This window comes from Hydractinia symbiolongicarpus, chromosome 9, assembly GCF_029227915.1.
Source record: "Hydractinia symbiolongicarpus strain clone_291-10 chromosome 9, HSymV2.1, whole genome shotgun sequence".
Taxonomy (NCBI): domain Eukaryota; kingdom Metazoa; phylum Cnidaria; class Hydrozoa; order Anthoathecata; family Hydractiniidae; genus Hydractinia; species Hydractinia symbiolongicarpus.
Window position 1 is genome coordinate 16,189,574 of NC_079883.1, and position 25,678 is coordinate 16,215,251.

Below are 25,678 nucleotides of genomic sequence, written 5' to 3' on the forward strand. Positions count from 1 at the left end.
TGAAGAAACGCTAAGAAAATAATGGGGTCATGTATTTTTGATGAACAGTTCAAGAGATATTGGGATGTAAAGGTTTTTGATGACGTCATTAACCCATCTATTCAGAAACGGGTGGGTTGACTTAGATTTCAAAAATTGATTCAATTTTTGTCTCAGATAGACCCTAGTTACGCACACACTGGAGATGACGTCAGTTATTTCCACCCGTTTCCAAGAAATTTTGGATTCTTAAACTTAGGCGTGTTTCATTAATTCTAAAAATGATATTGGCATTAGTCTAATGCATTAACATCGTGCCGTAACGTCGTGAATGTTAGCAAATAAGACATAACTTTTTCGGCTACGTCAGGGAAAAACGAACACCTCGTCCCTACCCTTCTTACACAAGAAGCAATGGCTACACCTACCTAAATAAAAAGTCGTACACAAGGTAGAAATGTCAAAATGGCCATGGATATGTATATGGTGGCCTCACTGTGAAGGGTTTCTGGCAGATGATCATTTGCGTTGTTGCCTGTTGTTCAATTAAATGTATTAGGAGGCTTTGATTGCTTTAAAGCCATACTAAAAATGTCAGGGAAGGACAGACTTAACATCTTTCCATCTCGAATGTAAGTCACATTTTTGTTGAAATAATCACAAAATTTCGACCGTGTTAACTTGGATCCGAGAATCATGCTTTTTATTTGTTTTGTATAGATATGATTAACCGTTTTAAGTATAACTATTGTCTGTAGCTACATTTCATAATGTAATTATATGTTTTCATAATTTCCTTTTTTACGCTTTAAAATTATTTATCTCAATAGTTCTTTAAAGGGATTCCTGCCTCAAAAATGATTTTTAGAATTTTTTCTTTTTTGAGAATAAAAAGTTTTTTATCAAGCCCTTTGGAATTTTTTTAAATTTTTTTTTCATTCTTAAATTATTCAAGGTTTTAAATATTCAAAATCCAGGTTCTTATGATGTCATAAGTAAGTTTTAAAAATTCTGACATCACATTTCTACATATAATTAAATATGAGGCCATTCTTAAACTATAAAACTTTGCACATGCCAATATATCATCAAGAGCATAAGTCCCCACTGCTTAAAAGTTTTGATATTAAGTAAATTTTCAAGATATCTCGCGTAATAATTTATGCTTACTACCTTATTACATCATCAATGATGATGTCATAAGGTACTAAGGAAATCTTTGAAGCTTAATATATATCTTGAGAACGAAAAAAGATTTTTAAAAAATTCTAAAAACTTGATAAACAAATTTTTGCTCTCCACAACATATAAAAAATCAATTTTGAGGCAGGAATCGTGTTAACTATCTTTGAACTTCACTTTATGCACTTTTCCTGTTTAAGTTTGGGCAAAAAAATATGTTGTGTCTGAAGAGCCAGAATTATCATGGGCTGGCTAAAGAACTGGCAAAAATTTCTGGCTTACAAATTCAGGGTCAGCAAAAAAAAACTGGGAAAACATTCCCGGCTTATGATCATCATTAAGATTAATAGAAAAGTTCTTGACTCTACAGTACAGTCTGAATGTAATCTACCGTGTACACGCTAATATCACACCTTTGTGTGGAGGACGGCAGTCGTTTGTCTTTTGTTATAATTAAATCCCTTGAGCGTTTTGCGAGTTTATATTTGCGTGTTAAAAAACAATGCGCACGCGAAGAAATATCAGAGCAATTATATTTTTTTTTATAGCGAGATGCATTGTGTAAATGTATTGATAAGGTATTCCCTTAAGTATTAGTGTGAAGTAATTAAATAATAAAAATCTTTCGCGAAGTTTTATAATACATTGCGCGAGAATGTTTTGTTGATTTAATTACTTAAAAAAATTCCAGCGCGTTTAATCTAAGAAACATATGAGAAGCATTATTCACAAAAATGCCGCTTTTTGTTTTTAAACTTTGAAAATGCGATTAAAAAAATATTTCTATTGCCGCTTTCGTTTTTAAACTTTTAAAATGCGATCTATAAAAACATTTCTATCGCCGCTATTCCTTTAAAACTTTTAAAATGTGATCTAAAAAAACATTTCTATCGCCGCTTTTCGTTTATAAACTTTAAAATGCTATCTAAAAAAACGCTTAATTACTGCAATTAAATTTTCAAAAGGGGTTCGCGCAAAATAGATTGCTAAAATTGATCTTGCAACCTATTGTGATTAAACAATTGATCGCGTGGGGTCATTGTTTATCAGCGAGGCAATTATTTTCTTAAAAAAACAAAAGCTATTGTTCTGTGTAACTATTCATGCGAGTTTCGCGTCCGTGGTAGATTACATTCAGACTGTACTGTAGATTATATTGATTATCACAGAGTCGAAAAAATACAGGTTATTTTAAGGAAGGATAATAAAATAGATATACAACAAAAAATGTAATCTACAAGAAAAATGCGATCTACAGTAGCAACTGTATATAACATAAAATATGTATGCTAAACATCACTAATTGGAATAATTTTTTTATGCTGTAAATATATAAACATATTATTACACTATAAAGCGTTGTTTTTGTGACTGGCCAACGTTAAATGAGGTCGGTGGTAAAAAGGCAATTTTTCAGAAGATGATGAAAAAAAAAACAGGATTAGCTTACAAAATGTTTTATTTCTCTTAGGTTGACAAAATAACACAAAATTGAAAACCCACTGGCATTGTTACCTATTAGCGACCAGGTTAAAACTGTTTTTATGACACAGTAAAAGTACTGCAACATACCATTGTACTACAGAATACCAGTGTTTCTTTTTTGCTTCATGAAAATCCACCTCCAAAAATTAAACTTGATATAAAAAGAAAAAATCTTTGAAGAAATATCTGGTTAAAAAAGCATTCCAAGCCACTGGTATTCTGCAGTACTTAAATCTAACATTTTTCTGAACTTGGTCTAATTTTTTTTCTAAGCACTTTTTACAAACTAGTACTAATAATATAGTGAAAACAGTGTTTACAAAGTTTTGTTCTGTCTAACTTTCTATAAATTTTAAATCAAGGGTATCAAGGCCCATTCTCATCTACAATAAATTTTTTTATAAGCTTTGCAAAATACAAAACTTCTTTGTGCTTGCGTTATAGGTCACTGTATATATACCATTTCCCTACAACATCACTTTTTTTATTGGGGAGGCTTAGGGACTTTCAATATATCTTAATTATCACACTTTCTTCCTGCTTTTCACTTTTATCGCTTTCATACTTTGACATATCTGTCACACTATTTTTTTCGGATTCATTATCATCTGTGTTATCTTCACTCTCAACAATTAATGATGTATCTTGCACGTCTTTTTGTTACAAAACCAGCCATAATTATCACAGAGCGTCAACCATCAGTTTGTTTACAACTATCCTTGCCACAAACTGATGAAGCTCTCCTGTGTTCTGGCAATTTTATTAGCTTGCATGTACGCACTCCCCCTCAGGCGTCAGGCTTCCTGTGGCAAAGTACCAAATGGGGCCGCCAATTCGATTGCAACCCACACAAAATACGGCAGAGTTTGGAGTGTTAGCATGTAGCATCAATACTGACTCTAACTACGTGTCTGTCATATAAACCTTGTAGTATACATTCAATGTTAAACACGTTAAATTAGTAACATTGTTTAGAATCTTAAAGTCAGTATTACACGTTTTAATTCGCTCACAAGAATGGGATTTTAGACAAAAAAATTTCTGGGGGCTTTGCCCCCTGTCTCCCAACAGGGCTCTGCTCTGTACCCACTGCGAGGCTTACAGCGCCCCCACCTCCCCCAGATCCCCAGCTGATTTTCAAATTCTCACGCTTGCCGTTCAAGGTGTGCCCAAACTAACCTCTGGATATGCCACGGCAAATGTACCCAGAAAACTTTTCTCTCATTTTCAGTTATACTCTGATGTCCAATGTGATATTTAAGATGATTTTGAGGTGTTTATACTCAGTGCTCATAAATTTATTTAATACCATTAGCTCAACTTTCGTGTAAGTAGTCACTTAAGTAAAAAATAAACATTGAGTTTCAATATTTATCTATTAGGCACCTGCAAGCCAAACTTTTTGGTCCTATACCTCTCAGAGGCTTTTTATATTGGCTATTACTCGAAACTACCCCTAAAAATCTTTATGAAATCCTGATAATCATGAATCTATAAAACTCTTGTTAGGATTAAATTTTAGACCTCCTATCGTGTTATATATAATTTGTGAATATCTGAAACACCTTCATTTGACATGTTTGAAACTTTATATAATTTGGTACAGAACAAGATCTGAAAGGGTTAAAATACGATGCTGATATAATAAGCAAAAACAGCACAAGGTGAAGTGTTACTGGTTTCTGGGGCAACACAGAAATTTTAAGAAATTCACCATAAAAACTTTAAAAATTTCCCTTTTTTCGTACAACAAATAAAAATAATCATTAAAACTCAATTCCAGCACTCAGAAACACATAACTAGCCAAAGAACCAATGGCCACTGCGATTATATAAACAAGTTAAAAGCAAGAACATCCTGTAAACCCTGATCCTCAGTTTCTGTCCATCAGCCACCCATTTCCATTATTGTATCCAGTATTTATATTTTGGTTCCTTTTTACTGTAAATAATAAGAAAGAGAACAATGATTTCCATGTGAGATGAATTGACGTTGCTCAGTCAAAAAAACTTTTTTTGGAATTGGGGGGCAATTAATGGCTCAGCAAGTTTCTCATTTCTCAGAATTGGCGAGCCTTTGCATGAGCAAGAGCAATTGCTCTCCCCTTATTGATAGACCTGGTGGTGCTATGTTTTGACTTGCCACAGAAAATAGCTAGGTATGAGTAAAGTAGATCGAAAATATTAAATTAAGTATTTCTTTAAATTATTCCTGGGAACCTAAACCTAAGACATAGAGTTTTTGGGAAACGGAATAATATAAAAAGTGCCTTTAATTGAATTACTTTTGGTCAGTTTCCTCAAATTATCTTATGAAGTACCATTGGTATCTGGGTTCATTAATGAAATTTACCTTCGAGCAATACAAAAGGTGCTATTTTTTAACTTACTACAGAATATATATAATATGCTCAAAAAGTGCAAACTTTCCAATTTTAACCTAAAGGAAAATAAATCCTTGTGAAATAAAACAAAGATTTATGAGAAAAAAGATGATGAGATAACAGGAATTAAATATTTGAAAAAACAAACGTTTTTCTCCAATAAACAAGTGATTTCGAATTTAGAATTTTTTTGATACAAAATCATTTTTAATAGTAACTTCATGAAAAACTTTTAAAGGAAACAAATCACTACTCTAAAAATAACTGAACAAGTTGAGTCTAGAAACCTGAGTAACAACTAACTAAGAAAGTTATGCTTAACTAAAATCCTAAACTTTAATAAGACAAATTAACTATCTATATCATGGATTAAATGTAGGAACGTCCATTGCCTTCAATAAAATTCATTAACCCCAGCACTGTTGTCTTTTATGTGTTCTGAAAAAAATTAAGAGCAAATATTATTTTTGGGCTCTTACGCAAAAAATTGTATTTCTAAAGTTAGCTTCAGAACAACACCTTGGGAAAAATTGATATGCGAGTGCCCCCTAATATTTCTGGGGAAACGAATTTACGTTTGTATATATATCAGTAAATTCTGGAGAAAAATCCAGCCAACAACATTTTGCAAATACTTCAAGACAGAAACGTGACATATTTTTGATGGAGGCCTTACTGTAAAAAATGTTCAAGGGGAAGGCCAGAAACTTTTAACAAAACAATAGGATTTGCATCTTTTGAGCATACACTTCTTTGTCAGAATATGATGTGATTGATAATTTAAAGCTTGTAAGTGTGGAATAAGTTTATCCTATAAAGTGTGTTTATGCTGCTAAATGAATAGCTAATTTAACACAACATCTGCCCCATACTGAGTAACAAATCTCAAACATAGGATATTTCTGGTTATCATCATTTTCCTTATCTAACTCAGAATGACTAACTTATGCTAATATAACATGTTTGAAGAAAAGATTAAAAATGGAATAAAGTATTTAGTTTTGCCAAAGTAGCTTTGAAACTTGGGAAACCAACTTTAAATCTTTTTTACATAAGCAACAAAAGCAACTGTAACACTTTGCAGTCTTTTTCAGGAGAGGCGTGCGATATCGCAGGCGTAACATTCTTTGCACGTGCGTTTTACATCGCACGTGTTACTTGATTTACATGTGCGAATCATCGAACACCTACTCAAATATTCCTGAAAAAGACTGACTTTGTATTTTTTCTTTGGATTTAATAAAAATGCTGCAGATAACGGAAATTCTTTTATCTTTGAATAATTGCATTTGTTTCTTAATCTATTTTGCTTTCTAGGAAAAGTGGAGACAATAATAAAAAATTTCAAAATATATAATAATTTTTTTAGGTGGTATTTTAAAAATCTGAAATGGTGGCTGTTATAGCCCAATTGGAAATTTTATGCAGAATCTCCAAGAACGTACAGTACATTCCGAATGTAATCCACTGCGTACACACTAATCACATCTTTGCGGGGAGGATAGAAGTTGTTTGTCTTTTGTTATATTAAATTTTATAAATGTTTTGCCAATTTATATTTGCAGGTTCATAAATATTGCACTTGCAAAGAAATATTTGTTGTACTAGCGAGTTAAGTTGTATATGTCATCATCATATTAAAGACCTTCGAGATAACTTTTACAAATTACTTTAACATGTTGCATGAGAGCCTATTGTTATTGTAATTACTTAATAAGTATTGTAAACAATTTTCCAAAATTATTTTGGAACAACTTTAGGAATGAAGAAGATCAAATTTTTAAGAAGAAATCTAAAAAAAATTGTTTTCAAAAATCAACAACACGATAAACTATTTTTAAACATTCCTTTCACGCTTTTGACAGCTGTTACAAAGATATATGCAAGGCTAGTTTTTTTGAATGGAGTGATAAAACTGTGTTTTCCTGGTTTTGAAACATAATGTGACATATTCAAAGTTTTGTGTGAGATCCTGTTTTGACTTTTTTCAAACAATTCACAACAACCCTTTCCTTTCTATAATCCAATTTGATGGTTTTTAAATCAATAACAGCAACATATTAGCTTTCTACGCTTTCATTTTGATGACTTTTAAACAAACTACAGCAACATTTAAGTTTCTTTGTAACATGGTGATGTTTTATGTTTTTACGATCCTATATCGTATCGCCTTAGACAGGCTAAGTCTCTGTAGAATTAAAGATGTTATCCAGATAAGAAGATTGAATTGGCTGGGGCACTTGGAAAGAATGGAGGAGGATAATTGGGTAAGAAAGTGTAGAGACTTGATAGTTCCTGGGGCAAAGCCCAGAGGCAGACCGAGAAAGACTTGGCAGGAGGTTATAAGGACAGACTTGATAGAGAGGAAGTTGAGTTTAGATCTAACACAGTCTAGATCAGATTGGAAGAGGGTCATTAATATACCCCGTCCAACCCATGCTAGCATGGAAAACGGACGTTAAGCCGAGAATGATGATGATGATGATGATATATTGATGGTGTTCAAATGAATTATGGTAACAATTTTCGTTGATTCCATTTTGATAGTTTTCAAACAAATTACGGCAGCAACAATTAAGCTTTTTGAGCTCCTGTTTTGATTGCCAGCAGACCAGGGTAATTTTACTGTAAAAGATTACGCTGGGTTGCAAACAAATTTTCTACAGTCAGAATTTTCCGTCTGTGCTTTTTGATTGGTTACTTCTTTTTTTCTTTGCTCACATGATTATTATTTTTCTTAAATTTTTTGAGCTAGAATGTTCTCACTCACTCACCCAAACAAACATGACTAATTATTTAATCATGCTGCCATTATTTATAAGGGTAAGATAAACCATGCTGGCTTTTCACTCATTCAGTGATTTTCATTTGGGGTCTGCTCTGACACATTATTTTGTGTTTATTGGTGGATTTAAATTTAGGGATTTGTTCTGACACATTCTTTTGTGTCATTCTTAGGCAAGTTTATCATTTTAAAAAAGGCTATATTCCCCAAGGTTATATTCACTATAAGGAAACATTGTGTATTTATATGTGACTTATTCCACCACAAGTTGAGTTTGCTCAATGTTAGTACTAAGTTGAAACAAGGGTCCAGTTTGGCAAGCTTTCACAAACGAGGAAGGAAAGAGAGACAAAGTGCAATTTGTATGAAAATATTTATACAATGATCAGCCAGTCTCCAATTTCCCCAGTTTATTTGAGCTTCCCAACTTGAATAGTTAACACAGATAATTTTTTCAAAGGCTTTTATACCAGCTTCAACAACATATTTTTCTGATGTAAGTGGTTCTTCAAAATATTTGACTTAATCTTCAATTTCCTGGTACCATTAAAACATTTGCTTACTAGTTTTTGGGATCAATCCATATCATATTTCTAAACACAGGATTTTAAAAATCGAAATTTTTAATTAGGTAAAAACTAGAATTTTTGTGATGTGAAACTTTTTCACTCTTTAAATCAGTAAAGTGATATAGCTTTCTGTTACTTTTTTATCTGTGGAATGGCCAGATGCATGTTATTCACTGAAATTGCACAATAAAGTAGTTAAATGATAAAGAAGCAACAGTGTGCTTATACTGTTTTGCGTCGCCATTTATCCATTTCATGTGGGCAAAAAAATGTGGACCTGAATTTTCGTTTTTATGATTCGCCTCAGCAATCCACAATTTCACGTTGGCAAAACCAGTGACATAAACTTTATTTCGGTGTCTGAAGTCTGCAAATTCTCTTTTAAAAAGGTTTTTTTTCCAAGTTGGCTTGTTTACATTTAAACTACTTTAATTCTATTTAGAGTAAATAAATACTTTTATGATCTTTATTAATTCTTACATGTAAGGAATACTTTCGTCGCTTTTCTACCTATACTTTCTATATATTTACGATAGACTTAAAGCAATCAAAGGGTTCTATAAATTGCGAATAAAAAATCAATCGAATTACTGCCCCTTGAATCGGGATTCTCAATTCAATTATTTTTTTTTTGCAGATCAAATTTGCCTGACAACCAAGAAATTTGCGGATTGAAACTCAATATTTAAAAACGTGTATTGCACATAAATTTTATTTTTGATGTTTTAAAGTTTCTTTATTATTGCGAAGTATTCAACAGGTAAAAAACTTGCATAAGAAACCACCTATTGTGTAAATACGTAAACAAGAATTTAAATTCAATTAGTTCACGCAAAAAAAAGAAAAGTTTCATTCATTTTACAAGTTGTTTTTTTCTTTTAAAATAAATTTCATTTTTGATCAAATCACGTGGCTGCGAAAATAACTTCCGGTCGAGAACAAGAGAGAGTGGCTTCATTAAGTAAAATTGAATTAAGTAAAGATAACAAAGCCAGCGACAAAACAGTTCTCAAATGGGAAAGAATTTGAGACAAGATTTGATTGTGATTTTAATTGGTAAAGACCTTGTTCAACTTTGTTGTGAACTTTGTGTTAAATGGGAGAAAGGGATAAGCAGCATAAAAAATTTTTCTTGTAACTTTTTAAGACCTGTACAATATCTGTTAAAAAATAGAGTATTAAATCAATCACATTGTATGTTTGAACCACATAAAGTAGAAATCAAACTTGAAACAAAAAGCAAGTTAGGTGCAATTCCATACATACAGTATGTTATTGAACATACGCCTATTGGTAAATGGATCAAAAACGAATGCAGAGGATTAAAACACAATTCGCCTGCTCTTCAATTCATCATATTACGTGGCTAAACAAAAGAGACCCTGTTCTAATGTTGCGAACTTGCTAAAATTTCAAGAAAAAATAGCACACTAGAATTAAAGCATATTATCGCAATAATAGAGCTGCCGCAAATTTCATTGATTCGATTGAAAATGAATTGAAACAAGACTTGACAAAAGACCTGGTCAACGCACATTATTTTTGTGTTTTAAGCAACGACGGAACAGACATTAGCATTATTAAAGAGGAACTTGTGTATTTACTCTTTTAAAAAAATGGTAAACCAGTTCTTCTCCTTTTATCTATTGAACCAGCTCAGTGCACAACCACACAAGGGATCCATGACTGCATAAAGACTGCCTTTGAAATTTTAATATTTTCTTACCTTTTTGGGTTTATTTCCAGAGACGAAGTTTCCCATAGCCATATTTTATTAAAAAGTATTAAAAAACTCTCCTTTGAAGTTATCATCGTATTTTGTTATAAATCCTACAGAAAACCATATCGCAAAACATTAAATATCATTAACATCCACTATTTAACTTTCCGTAATTTAATCTAAGTGGAAATATTGTTTGTCCCACAAGTAGATAGGAAGTTTAATTAATGACTGCTTACAACTTGTTTACATGGGTTGAAATTCTTGGCTGTGACTTAGAACTTGCACTATGTGCTTTCCCCATTATTATTATTATTATTGAAATTATTTACCGAGGATAGCCTCTAGTTCCTATTGGTGCTGCTATCAACAAGGGTCCTGCGAAGGGGGTCCTAGTGCATTTAAAGCACCCACTTGAGCTATGAAAGTCGTGGAAGCACAGCAATCGCTCAACTAGACAACCGCCTAGATACCATCTCTATTCTCATGCTGAGCGCTAAGCAGAAAGGATAGATTCACACTTTTATAGTCTCTGGCATGACTCAGCCAGGGTTTGAACCCAAGACCTCCCACACTGGAAGCGAATCTCTACCATAAGGCTACCAAAACAGTAGCCCTTGTGCGGTGTATTGAAAATACTTCATAAAAAAGTTTTGAGATCGCACGCCTTCTGCAAAAAAAAAAAAATGCTAAAAAAGTTATTGTAATTTTCGTGGATCACTTTCAATATTTAATTCGAACACTGCACCCATTAAATTTCTCACCTGGTATTTCGTTACCACATTTGTACCATTTATAACAATGCAGCTGTCTTCACATTTAGTCGTGACATAATTTCTGTTTTACTTCGCACAAACTTTACATCAAACCAAGTTCACCATTTCGTTTTCATCTTTTACTCTGTTTTTCAACCAAGAGTGTCAAACTCGCCCTAATTTTTAAAAGTTTTTAGTGTTCCTTTTGTCATTTTTTAACAATCTTATCATGCTGATACAATCTTCATGTTACCCAAACTTAGTTTAAACAAAACAACTAAGAGATATCAACCATGATACAATTATCTCAATGTTTACATAGGCTTGCAAAGTCTGAGAAGAAAAAAAAATCAATTGTTTAAAAAGATAGTGCCATAATCATTTAAACTGTAACCATTCACACCTGTTCGCAAAAATAGCTGTTCTGCATCAATGATTGCTAAAAAAAGAAGAAAAAAAGCAAGAATGGTTGTTTCAATTAAACACAAATTATCAACGTTTATGAAAGACCAATCACGTGGAAATAATCGAAGTATTATGAGTTTAATAAAATAATAGTTTTCTTTATAATAGATTACGTGGTTAAATTTTTAGACTTTTAATTAGTTTTACACAAGTTCTGGAGTATTGATTATAATGACAAGCATGCATGTTTTGTAGTTAAGAATATGATATTTATTTCTTCATGTCGAAGACAAATAAGGAACTTTTAAACTTGTGAACCACAAACACAAGAACCGAGCAACTGAACTAGTGATTCTTTTCTTCTGATAGCAAAAATAATGTTCATTGAAAATCATGTGTACTAAAATATTGATTTGAATATTTGTAATTTAGATGTAATACAGTCGATACCATTTAGGAAAGATAATTAAAACAAGATAGAATATGCTTGTCGTAACACACTCCTCCGTTATGAATTTAAAAAAATGATTTTACCGCTGCGAAAGACTTTAAATATTCTCAACTAAACAACCATAGTCCGAAAAAGAATTTGCACTTAAATTTAGATTTTCCTATAAAACTGCGCAAAAAACATTAAAAGAACACTAAAATTGTTTGTTTTATTATTTTAAGTGGGAGAAGAATAACTTGCTGTATAAGTTTCGAAACAGTGCAAGTATAACCTGCTGTACAAGTATATTCTGTACAACTTTCAAAACAGCACAAGAATAATTCTTGCTGTATAACTTTCAAAACAACACAAGAAAAATTCTTGTTGCATAACTTTTAAAAACAAGTTTTTGAGCATGCAAGTATTTTTATCTTTTCATCTTGAGAACTAGTTGCATATTTTTTAGTGAGACAAATTATTATTTTTTCTTCGCAACTAAAAAATATAAACTGTGTGCGTTATGCAAAAATACATAGAAAAAAACAGTGGTCACAGACCCTCCTCCGTTGTTATTTTTATTATTTTTGTTGTTCTGATCATACATTCTTGATAAAATTATTTTTATTTCCCTGACTGGCCGACCGTAAGCTACTATCGACTTCGCCCGTAGAACAACTAATTAAATGGGAGTCGCCTAAAAGGAAACTTTTTTATTCAAGAGAGGCAATTACTAAAATCTATGCTTTTATTTTAGTAATGCTTGTTCATTCAAGCTTTTATCAGAATTATAGATTTTTTAAAAAATTCTGTGCCTTTTTTGCAAACATTTTAGCAAACCAATTTCTTCTGGTGGGGCCTAAGGTCAATAGACATAGGATGAGCAAACTGATTCTCCTTTCCTTTGACAGTTATTTGCGCTTCTAATTTTTCTGTGTTTTTATACATTGTAGGGCAATGACTTTGATGAAACAACGCCTAAAGGGAGCACAGAAAGGACATAGTTTATTAAAGAAGAAGTCAGATGCCCTGACATTAAAATTCAGAAAAATATTAAAGACCATTATTGAGGTAAAAGCAAAGATGTGGTTTTCTGTACCAATCGTGCACATGACAAACTTTTACTTGAATATAGTGGGTGCATATATTGTTGTTATACATTGACTTCATTTTTTTAGACTAAAGTAATGATGGGTGACGTAATGAAGGAAGCATCTTTTTCGCTAACTGAAGCATACTTTGCAGCAGGGGATTTTAGGTACATAATTTTTTTGTGGCACACTTTAAATTAAAGTATGGAGAAACTTCCTTGCATATTGACATATTGCATGGTAATTGTTTTATTTCAATATTTATGACAGTTTTGAGAAACATTTTAACAAGCTGCAATACTGAAAACTTATCAATTAATATAATAGACTAGTCAATAAGCCTGTTGAAATATCCACTTAGGCAGGTGTGACCTTGAATTTTAATGATGTCAGCAAAGACCTATCAATACCTTAAATTTGTTTATTCGTTGCTTTAATTATGTAGTGCTTAAAACGCAGATCCAGAAAATGTATACAGGCATGTGATTGCACGGGTACACCACACACGCCATAATTTGTTTTGGCTTGTGATAATTAACATGCCGAAAAACATCCATCCTCAGCCGTGCGTTCATCAAACACCATAAAACAAAAAATTAGTTCTATAACTCAGGTATATTCTGTTAAACATTTCTAGTAAGTAGTTCCAAAAATAATTTAATTCATTGTTAGCAAATAAAACTATTCTGAACCTATTCATTTATCCAAAACATCTTTCCACACTTGTGACACATTTACCATATATTTTTGACGAATCTCTAGGACTGTGTAATTAAAAGACCACAAGCCTACTTCAAGTTTGCGTCATGTAGGAAAAAAAACTTTGCTATACTTTGTATAAACCTAGTCACACTATAGAGTAGCGTAAAAATGTAATTCAAATGAAAAATATCTTTTAAAATTACCCACGTGGGTAGTACGATAAAATCTAAAAAGTTATGCAGAAAGTTTATGTCACACAGAAGTTAGAGGCACATGAGACTTTCGTTTTTAAATTTTTTTCATAGAAAGAATAAAAACTTTCTTGCCGGGGTTTATTTAACAATGCTTCTCTGCAGGTAGTAAACAAAACTGCTTTCTTATATACGTATTTTGAGACGTAAAACAGTTGACTTGTGTTTAGACAGTTTATTTAAAATAAGTTCAATATAACATTATTTCATTAAGTCATACAAAAAGGTTATTACAAATTTCCACAATGTACAGTTTGAAATAATTGTGAAGCTGGAAACGTTTCTGAGGTTGTTGTCATTTAGGTTTAAAGAGTGAAATAGTTGTGGTAATTTAGTTGATGGTGCGAGGTGTAGGGATACCTGGTATGCAGGTAGAGAGGTGATTCGGTATGGAAGCTTTGTGGATGTGAATGTGTATTCATTCTTTGAATGTTAGTATGGAAATAATATTAGCATGGACTATCCTATCAAGGTTTTAAAAAAAAATATGGGCGAATAAAAAAATTTATGGGGATAAGTTAATGGAAGTAAAGGCGTAAAGCAGCATATATCATTCAATAATCTGAGCACAAATGATCAAAACCACCTTCTGAATGTTAGGTTTCCCAATCTATCCAACCCTGTGAATCCAAAGGATTCAAAGTTGGCATGTAAGTGTTGATCTCAGCTGACCTAAAGCAAAAATTAGGTCCGCAAACCGATCTGACAGGTCAGCAAATTCGGCACAAGCAAGTCTATTCATAGCCAACCTGACCATCCTAGCTAATTCACCGACTACTGACTAAGTTAAAAGAACTACGTAGACATGAATCTCTATTGCCTGGCTCCTTCGCCGTTGGTAATCAGGTCTTACACAAGAAATCCAGCCATGCGGTTCTTAACTAATGCAGAGGTGAACACCGACGGAGCACGGATGAAGCAAGTCTGCAAAACTGCGCTTACAGGCGGAACAGACATTACATCATGGATTTAATTGTAGATAAAAACTGTCATAGGGACGGGGGCTCGATAACGGAGATTTCACTGGTCGGGTAAATCATTTATTCTGTAAATCATAAATGTTAAAAGGTTATATGACAAAATGGGGAGTTCACATCGACAAGCCAACATTCCTTCGTTCGTTCGACCAGGCCTGATAAATGCAGGAAACTTGATTGATACTGACAAAATACAAACGCTATACTGAGTGCTCTTAAAGAATCTTGTTAATAGCAAGTAAAGCTCCGAGCGAAATATGGAAACGGTAACAGTTCGTTGAAGCTACATCTTTTTTATACTTTTTTTGTGAAAGGTTGGTTTTGCGGACGTAGTAAATTAATTTTCTTGGCATGCCGACCATGGAAAGAATATAGGTCAGCATGTACAAGCCAACTTCAATTTAATGAAGGTCGGTTTTTAGGTCGGCATTGCCGAATGCCGACCTAAATTTACAGGGCTGTCTATCCAATGATGATGTTGTTGTTCCTAGTATATTAAGGTAATCGTTTAATTTTAAACTTTCGAGCAAGGATGGTGATGCAACCGTTGTTAATTCTTTGGGTAGGGCAATTGTTAAGAAATTGTTGTTAAGATAGAGTCACATGAACTTGTCTACTGATGATTTTGCTAAGTTGTTGTGTTGAGTGATTTGTGGATGACAAGTAAACAGAAGCAGATAGGGTTCATCAAGGTATTTGTTGTGGTAATCTACAGAAGTTGAGGCTGGGTGCAAAAGATGCTGTGAAGACATATGATGAGGTTTTTGGAGCCACGTTCTGTATTCCACTAGATTTTGAGTAGCTTAAAAGTGCTATGCCCTTCCATCAATCTGGATTATCAGAGAGATTGAGTTACGAGTCGACATTTAACAATTATAAGAACGTTGTGAGACTGCTTTGATACAATTGATTGAATATATTTGAAATATGAAGTTGTTAATAATGAGGCTTTGGGCAAACGAGGTTAGCAAGAATTCTGCGGATACTGCTATATTGTATGATAGGGTATTGAGGCATAGGACGGTGATTGTTGATAAAGCTGATAGTGTTTGGACTTTTAGTTTTAATAACCCTCTACAGTGTATATTGAAGATGTTACGCTTCATGGAAGTGTTTAAAGGTGTTACTTTGCAGATAGAGAAGACAGTTGAAGGTAAGAGGAAGATGAATGCACATATGTTGTTGTATATAAATGCGCAGATTAATATTAATGGTGGACATTCTCAAATCTTTTGTATTAAATGTTTGTGAGGGTTTCTTGTACAGTGTTAATTTTGGGACCTACAGGTTGCTGAAAAACTAAATTGGTTTTAGATTTGGTGGATGATTTGTTTAGAGATCATTTTAAATATAGTGGTTTTGTGTTCTACTTTGAGGTGGAATAAAACTTATTTAGAAAGGAAGTGGTTGTGGACTGATGACTGTGTATTTTTGGTGAAACCTGGCAATAAATTGTTTGAGGTTATTGGGTTATTTATATATAGTAGGGAATTGGCAGGTTGTGAGGTTCTGTTTATTGTGGATGACATTATTGCTGAAGAAAGGTTGGATAAAAGGAGACAACCGGTGCTCGATATTTTTATTAGATAGGTATAAATTACATTCTTTGTGTTGGTTGACCCAGATTTATTCAGCAATACAAAAAAAATTTGATGTCAACAATGCTTTTCTATTTTAATTCCCACTAAATTTCTGATGTTAAAATTATTGAAGAGGAGACTAGTGTGCTTGGAAGTTTTATTGAAAGGTTGAAAGATAGTAAGCACTCATGTTTGTACAGTAGATTGAAGTACTCTGTTTGTTTTCCATTTATTTAATAAATTTTTGTAATGGTAGTATGGTGCTTACTGTTAATTGCCCTGGGATACTTAGTATATCAAGATCAATATTTATCATTATTGTCTCACAGTGACCACCATGGCTCTGTGTTGGTTTCTAGCTCTAATGGGAGTGGAAGGAACTAGGGGCATGGTTACATGGATCTGTATGCCATCAAGGTTTAGTTCTTTAGTGTGTTCCTTGTATTTTAATTGTCTTTGGGGTTTCCAGTGGATACAATGCTGATAGTACACCAAACTTCTATTATCGTTGTTTGTAACTTTTATTATCGCCATTGGTGCCTTTAATTTTTGTGGCACATTCTGGCTATTTGTTGCCATTTCTATGGCTTGGAAAATTTCTTTCGGTTTTGGCACAGTTTATATTTTTTATTGTGTGGGAGGATAGTAGAGTAGATATAATTAGTAGTTGTTATAAAAGGACCATTATCATCCCTGTCCCCCCAACTGAAACTTACTAATGAATGGTCGAACCTGGCGACAAAAACCTTATTGCGTTCTAGCACCACCCTTCCTGTCCCACCCTTCCTGTCCCACCCCACTTGGATCCAATAATTGTCCAAAGTGTGCTGGAATCTTGTCAGGTTTGGCCATTCCTATCTACTATGACTAAACCTTTCCATTGTTCTTATGCCTACGGTAAGTGGATTTTTCCATGAGCTTTATCATATTTTAATGTATTATGATTTTAATGATAGTGTCAAAATCTATTATTTTTCCTTTTCTAATAAATTTGAGAAGCATTTTTTGTTAGCATATCTAAAGTTTAATTTTCCTAATGAAATGTAAATTTTTTATACTTCGGCTATCCTCTAAATTTAAACAAAATCAAGAATGTGAAACAGCTTTTTTAAAGTTTGTTTGATAATGCCAAGTTTCTTATCAGGGATGAGAAAAAATAAATTTTTTTTTTCACATTTTAATTTACCCACAAGTCATATAAAACTGTTTTAAATGATTCAGTTGAAGCTTGATGTAAATATAGATTGTTTATTCGCTCATAGTTTTTGGCGGTTATACACTTTGTGCTTTGCCATATAGCTATGCTCTTGATAAACAATGTGTTTTTTTTTGTTGCGTACATTGAGAGCGTTTCTTCGCTTGTGGAAGGCAAAAATAGTTGCTAGTCAATTTAACAATTCTTTTTGTAAAAGAGATTTAAAATGTAATAGATGTTAAACAACATAGATGGTAAACAATAGGAAAAAGAAATTTTTAAAGAAATTAAAATATACTTTTAAAGCAATAAAAATTCAGAATGTCGACCTTGTAAATTTTATTTTCTAAAGATGTGACTGAGTATGCCATAGAAATCAAACCAAAATTATTTTCAAAAGTGTTGTTGATTTCCACAATTGATTTTTTTCTCTCATGGACTGTCATTTCTTTTTAGAAAGGAAAATAGAGGACACTCATCAATATTCTTTTTATTTTAAAAAAATATACTAAAAAGGTTGATATGTGTTAAAAAAATACTCATAATTTCTTTTCAAAAAAAAATCCTTTTTAATTGAAATGTGTGGAAGAACGATCAGAGAAAAATTTAGTTATTTGAATAAGGTCAACTTTCCAGTTTGAAAAATGAATCAATAATTTCCCTATTTTTCATTGCGAAGTTCATTGCTTCTTTAAAATAAATCGCTAATAACAAAAACTTGATTTTTTATACAAAAAAGGTATACCCGTATCCTTAAAAAGAAACTGTTGGTGCATGGACAAAAAAAATTAAAATTGGATACTAGCATAACGATATAGTAATAGTAATGGTCAATTTTTTGTTGTTGAAAACAGCTTTGTCTTCTTTCTTCTTTTTCAGTCTAGTAATTCTAGAAAATGTTGACAAGGCTTGGTCCAAAGTCAAAACCAAGAATGACAATGTTGCAGGTTAGTTGTTTGTTATGCATATTGTAATTGTATGTCCATGTGATTGATATGCTTTTATTGCTTTGTATGATGATGACAATTTTAGAAGATTTTCTTAGAAATAAATATGTTCTGTTTTCTTTTGCACCAGAAAAAAATTATTGTGACAGAAAAAAATTATAATGTTGCAAAAAGTCCATTTTGGTAGCAATGTGTCGTCAATGGCATGCAAAGTTGTTTGAGAAAAGTATATAGTTACACCTGCTGCCATATTGGATGTTGATGATTTTGACATTCATCACGCATTAAAAAAACAAAATGATCATTAAAAAAAATGGTATATAAAGGGTGGTTTAAAAACTTTGCCTTGTTTTTAGGTGTAAAGTTACCTGTTTTTGAGTCTTACACTGATGGTGCCAATAGTAAGTAGCCTTTTTCCATACGTAGGATGTGAGATAAGACTTCAAATGCTTAACCATGCCTTTAAAAATTAAGCACATAAAAAAATTGTAATCATCGCCCTATGTTAACACATTGCAGGCCTGGTCAGTAGACGTGCGCCACTTGAGAAAACTACTAGTTATGAATCCACAGTTTCGCCTTGTCCTCTCTTTACTGCATTTTGTGTGTCTCGCTACTGTGGTTACTATTTCATTGGTATACGGGTATTAAAATATAGATGCCTTAAAAAAATTACTGCAAATGTGTAAATAAATATAACGCTTTGTGACGAAAAAACGATATCTAATTGAACAAAATTTTGCATTTGCCTCGATTTAATTTAACCACACAAGTGGTTATAAACTGTTTTTAATAATGTTAAAGTGCAAAACATTTTTCCATTTGTTTTGTTGCTTAAAGCTTCTATAGGATAAAAGGTTAATGCTTTATGCATTCTTGTATGAAGCAACTACGCTCTAGAAAAAAAAATTCTTTTTTTTTTGTTATATGTTTTAAGTTCTTTTTTGCATGTGTGATTATGGTCGGTCTTTTAACAAATTGCAGACAGCGAATAATTACCGTTAAGAGCTTGAAGATTCTGAAAACATTCCAATGAAATGAAATTAATGTTTTCTCACAAACCTGTTTAATTGGTTTGTTTTCACTTGTGGCTACACCCAAATATTGTTAATAAAATATAGGGGAAATTTAAGTAGCTAGCATGGAGATACTTAAGCTGCATATCATTGCGTTTTTTATTAATTTAAGTTTACAATTTTTCCAATTTTCTTATTAAAGGTACTGTCCGATTAAAAATCAACTAAAATTTTGACAAAAAATTCTTATTTGGAACTAATTTTTATAAAATAATTAAATAATTATTTGTTTTCTTTTCTAACACCAACTGAACAATATCTCATTCTTGTTTACAAAAAAAGCATGCGGTCTCTCGCTTCGAGTGTTTATATGGATGGCGGATGATAGGCACTAAAGCGAGGCTGAAATAATATGTCGCGTGTGACGTATTTACCTGGAGCGCGCCGAACTGACCATATTAGATAAAACGTGGGCCAGGGCTGATATTTTATTATATGTTTAAAAATTTTGGTAATTTTACCCCCTGAATTGGGAAAGACCGCTTTTTATGAATTATTCATATGGAATTAAAAAATCGAAGGCGAGAGATGTGTCTATACCTTAAGGTAAACACACACTGTGCTAATTCTGTACGAACCTAAGTAAGAAGCTTTCGCTAATAAAACTTGAAGTTCAATATGACTTTAGCCTTAGGGTTGCATAGTTGTTTCAGCTACTCTAAAGACAACCAATCAATAATTAAAAATTAGTTTCCTCTTCACTAGATGTCCCGCCACAGAGAGATTAGACTCAGATCGCACATTCAGTAAGGTTGAGAGGCAGAATAATGTCGTGGTGCGCTGTTGTGAATTGCACTAACAACAGTCGAAAAAAACAGGATAAAATTTTTTTTTCGCTGCTCAAGGATCCAAAAAAAAATCTTCCGTATAAGGAAAAACCAAAAGTCAGAGAAATATCTGAACGGAGGAAAGAAAAGGATGTTAAGGAGGTGAGTGGGGGCTGGTAACTAGGTGGTCGTTGGAAACTCTCTGTCATGGAGTGCCACCAAAGATGTTCACAGCGTACTCTTCAATAAAACCACCGCTCGGAATTCTTCGTGTTCCGTAATACATTTTTTATCTGAAAAATATTACAATATTACTCAATCACACTCGCATCTAAGAATTACTCATGAAGGAGTAGAAACTTTTATACCATGTAATTGAAAATATTTAATAGAGTCCAGTCTTTTTCAGGAGAGGCGTGCGATCGCACGCGCACGCCTTGGCACACGCCTAAATCGTTTCAGGCGTGTGATTAATCGCACGCCTGAAAAATAAATATTGAGTTTTCAAAATCAACCTATAAAATCCATTTTGTAGCGTGCGATGGCAGCCCTCGAAATAATTTTTGGACAGTCGTCAGACAAAACGTCCGATAGATTTCCGTATTGGTCGGACACTTTTAGATCTCAGAAATTATTGAATAGTCCTGGTCCTTTTAATCCACGAGCAAGCCTATTCATAGCCAACCTGACCATCCTAGCTAATTCACCGACTCCTGACTTAGTTAAAAAAACTACGTAGACATAAATCTCTTTTGCCTGGCCCCTTCGTCGTTGGTAACCAGGTCTTACACAAGAAATCCAGCCATGCGGTTCTTAACTAATGCGGAGGTGAACGCCGACGGAGCACGGATGAAGCAAGTCTGCAAAACTGCACTTACAGGCGGAATAGACATTTTATCATGGATTTAATTGTAGATAATTTCTTCATTTGACAAAATAATTGGAAACCATAGCAGGTCCGAATTTAATGGATTTTTTCTTTATGCCTGTAAAACCGAAACCCACGGGCGGTATAAATTTTTTTCTGTAAAAATTTTGTTAAAGTGTAGCTGAACTTTTTGAATGAATTTTGAAGTTTTATTTAAGCCACGTGGATAAAGATTTTTTTTAATTTGAAAACAAAGCATATTTTTGCCTATTTGCTTGTGAAAAATAAACAATAAATATAAAAATGACAGTATAGTCATGCATACTATTTCGGACATGTAGAAAAGGAAGTTAAGATTGAGAGAGTCGCTATACCAGTAGACGCTCGATCATCGTGTTTGGGGTTCACGATTGAAAACGTCCCCCACTTTTCTACCGCAAAATGAATGCGCAACAAAAACAACCTCGGAGCTCGTATCGCAGGCGTAACATTCTTTGCACGTGCGTTTTACATCGCACGCATTACTTGATTTACACGTGCGAATCATCGCACACCTACTCAAATATTCCTGAAAAAGACTGAGAGCCTGTCTCGTGACAGCAAAAACATTCTACACTTCAGAGGGCATCCTCTCACATTTAGGAGTAGGAGCAACAAGGTTTCCAATGTTATGTTCGTCTACGTCTTGAAAAGTCGGAACTAGCTCATCATTCGCTGTTCTTTCCGGCTCGAATTGAAATCCTAGAACCTGCGAATTATTTTTCATTCATTGCTATCTTCATGAAGAACTTTTTTAAACAAAGGAAAAAAATTATAAATAAACATTTAGTCGTTCGATGCGCAAGTCGGGGGGGTTCGCCTAATAAGAAGCCAGGTAACTACGTCACAAGCAAAAATGTGCTGAATAATGAATTGACCCAGTCCTTTTGCCGCGTTCGAAAGTTCGTGAAGATGGTAGGCTAGTGCAGCAAGATCAAAACAAACAAACGATGGTGCTAAGTATTGGATAAATCTTTGTTGTTTAAGAGTGCAATCTTCGTTATTTTTGATACTTAATAAAACAAAAGAAAAGATATTGTTTTTTAATCGGACAGTACCTTTAATTATTTATTTTTTTTCTAAAAAAATAACAAAGGAGTAATTGAAATTATAGCAAAGAAAGATGTATAAATTTTTGACTTGAAATACGCCCAACCTTTTTTGATCACACATGCATTACTCATCAGAGTCATTTACGTGTGCGATTTAGCACTCATGGGGGGTAAATTCTCCTGACCAGGTGTTGCGTTATTATTTGAAAAGTAAAATTTTGAAGAACTTGTGTTTTTATGTTTGTTAAATATTACACCATGTTTGTCCATTGTCCCCTATGTCTTCATTCTCGTTCAATGTCTCGCTTGTTCTTTTTGTCTGTTCTCCATCACTGTGTTCATTTGTAATCACTCTCCCCAATGTATTGTTAATTGTTGTATAGTTTATTATGTGTCATGTCCCAACGCGATCATTTCTTGTAATATATATATTTTTAGTTCAACAAACTCCGAGGTATAGCGAGAGTTGCATCAACATCAAGCGTTTTTTACTTATTTTCAAATTCAAATTTAATTATTTAAAATTCTCAATTCAAGTTAGTCTTAACAAGCAAATTTTATCAGGGCATTCAGCACAATATTCTGGCAAGCTGGTGAGTTTTATTCATGTGGCTTTGTTTTTTCATTTTCAACAGGCTTGTCGTTTTTCCTATCAATTTTTTATCAATTATTTAAATTTAGTTTCATTGTATTTAGTTTGAACCGTTTCAAAATCATTATTGTTACAAACATATGCCGTATTTTGTGCCCTGACCTGGTTTTGGGTGTTTGGCCGGAAACCCTAACATTCAAACAGCATTCAACACGAAAGCGCTTATGCGAAGAAGTAAAAGATCAAAAATTGCTATAAACTACAAGTAGCTGCAAACAAGTGGAAAAAAAGTTATCAAACCAAATAAGCAGTTAGACGTTATTAATTTAATAGAATTATTTCAGGAGTTTAATTTGCGCCATACAGATATGGATGACCTTTTGGTACAAATTGACACAGTTTCGGACGATATAGGCGATTTTATAGACGAAAATCCAATTGTGAACATTTCACAATCGAGTTCAATATAGCCCTTGAAAAAATTAGCAATTACGCACTGTATTTAGAACAAAAGATAAAGAGCTCCGGAACAAGGCAAGTGATTATGAATCCAACTATGGTGTAAATTTTAATTCAAAGATGATGGCTATTAAAGGTTTTATTCAGGACGCAAATGATGCCAAACACAAATTAAGATTAAAAGATTTCGTAGAGAAGCAGGAGAAGAAAACAAATAAAGAAAAGCATGCAAAGTTTTTAACTGATGACGTTGCAAGAATTTTATCGGAGGTAGAGATTGGAATTTATATTGATTTGGCAGGGTTAGCGAATGATGAAGTGTCTAGTAGAAGCAGCGATTTACATGATTTAATGAGAAAAGTGAATGTGGTTTCTACGAAAATACCACAGCTATTATTGGAAAAGGGTAACATATCACATGTAGATGGTTTATTAAGAAAGTATGAAGAGATTGCTAAAGCTTTACCTAAAGCTTTACCTATACTAAAAAGTTAGAAAAAGAAACTCGAAACAGAGAATTAGAAAAATAAAGTGTTTTTCAAGGCAGCAAGCTAAATATAAAACTTGGTAAGTTCAATGGATATGATCATGGTGTTGATATTTATACATTCAGAGATAATTTTGAAAAGATTTACTCAAGGACAACTCCAAGACGTTTAATGTCAGATTTACTCAAAAATAATTATTTAGAGGATTCCCCATTGTCATTGGTGACTTCAGTCGACGATATCGAAGAGATATGGCAGCTATTACAAAGTGCGTATGGTGACCCCAAGATTATCCTAAACAAAAAGTTGCAGTATTTGAAAAGTTTTGATTCAATTTGGAAGTACAAAGATTCTGAAAGGATTGTTGACTTACTGAGCAAAGTTATTAATTAAATAAAAGATTTAATGAAATTATGTAAGAAACATAATATAGAAGCAAAGTTGTACAATGGCGATGCTTTAGATAAGTTATACCGAATTATGGGAGATAATAGAATGACGAGGTGGTTAACATGTGTTTGTGACGAAAACATTGTAGATCAGGAGTTGTGGAACAGATTAATTGTCTTTCTGGAGAAAGATATGAAAATCGAGCAACAGAAACTACTTGTATATCGCAAGTCTGAATTAGAACGGCAGAAGGATCGTAAACCACCAGCCAAAGGAAACGTGCATTATACTGGTGATAGATATACCAGTAATTGTGGGTTTTGTGGTGATACTGGCCATGTCGCGATATCTGGACCAGGAGGTATGAAAGTTTTCCAGTATTTTAGGTGTAAGAAATTTGTTGAGATGACGCCAATGCAACGATTTGTGGAATTACGTAAGAAAGGTTTATGTTTCCAATGTTTGTTTCCGGGAGCTTCGATGCACGATGGAAAACACAAAGATGGCAAATGTCAAAGGAATTTTCCAGCATCCTTACCATTCTAAATATCCAACGAGAAAACACGTGCTGGTCTGTGATGAGCATAAAGATCACATTGAAAATAAGGAATTATTTCAGCAGTAAAAAGAACGTTTTATACTAAAGCAGAGAGTCGATTTACCAAGCTTTTCAAAAGATTTAAAGTTATCATTTTATACATCTCACCACTCTGCTGAAAAGAATTTTAAAAAAAGTTTAACTCAACAAGAAGAGACTGTAACTGAGAAAGGTATTTATCAACTTCAAGTTATTAAAATTGATAACAATCAGTATACTGTTTTCTTTGATAGTGGTTGTGGAGATTTTGTTTCGAGAAGATCAGCGATAAACCAACTTGGAATGAAAGCTGTTGTTGAACACTGTGGTCCAATCAATTTAGAAGGAGTTGACGGAATTGTTACACAGTCAACTCATGGAATTTATACAGTGTAGTTTTCGTTATCTAATGGAAAATCGGCCAATATGACAGAAGTATGTCTAGATCAAATCACTGCTACGTTTCCACAGTACCCACTTGAAGAAGTTGAATCAGAAATAAAACAAGCGCATCGATTGAAATATGGAAGTGATTATCAATTACCAAAGCTACCAAAAAGCGTCGGTGGAGAGATCGATTTTATGATTTTTCAATTACCGTCAGGCTTAACCATGAGTCTGTTTTTGAGAGTGCTAATGGCGGATCTGGAGTGATAGGTGGCCCACACAAGATATTTTTGCAATTGAAAAACAATTTCGCTCAAGCCAAATTCACCAATCTACATTCCTTTCAAATCAGTTGGATCTGTATCGAAGTGGTTATCAAGTAAACCCGGACTTGTCTTTACTTGGATATGAGATATGCAATTTTGATCTTCATGATAACGATAATTACACAGTCGATTTCACTCTTTGTATCAAGGCAAGGTAAACTGTTTTTAAAAGCTGAGGAGACTGGAAGTGACATAACGTATAGGTGTGTTAAATGCAGGTCAT

The 25,678-nt window shown here is 33.2% G+C and overlaps 1 protein-coding gene across 1 annotated transcript in view; it reads left to right on the plus strand.

The window, feature by feature from the left end:
* The first annotated feature begins 449 nt into the window (after positions 1-449).
* Positions 450-25,678, plus strand: part of LOC130656132 (V-type proton ATPase subunit D-like) — a 30,802-nt gene continuing 5,573 nt past the window's right edge. Inside the window, exons 1-5 of the mRNA XM_057458957.1 lie at positions 450-611; positions 12,645-12,762; positions 12,870-12,949; positions 18,367-18,434; positions 18,791-18,835. Coding sequence (XP_057314940.1) covers positions 571-611; positions 12,645-12,762; positions 12,870-12,949; positions 18,367-18,434; positions 18,791-18,835 — 352 coding nt within the window. The 5' untranslated portion in view covers positions 450-570. The remainder of the gene's footprint in view (positions 612-12,644; positions 12,763-12,869; positions 12,950-18,366; positions 18,435-18,790; positions 18,836-25,678) is intronic.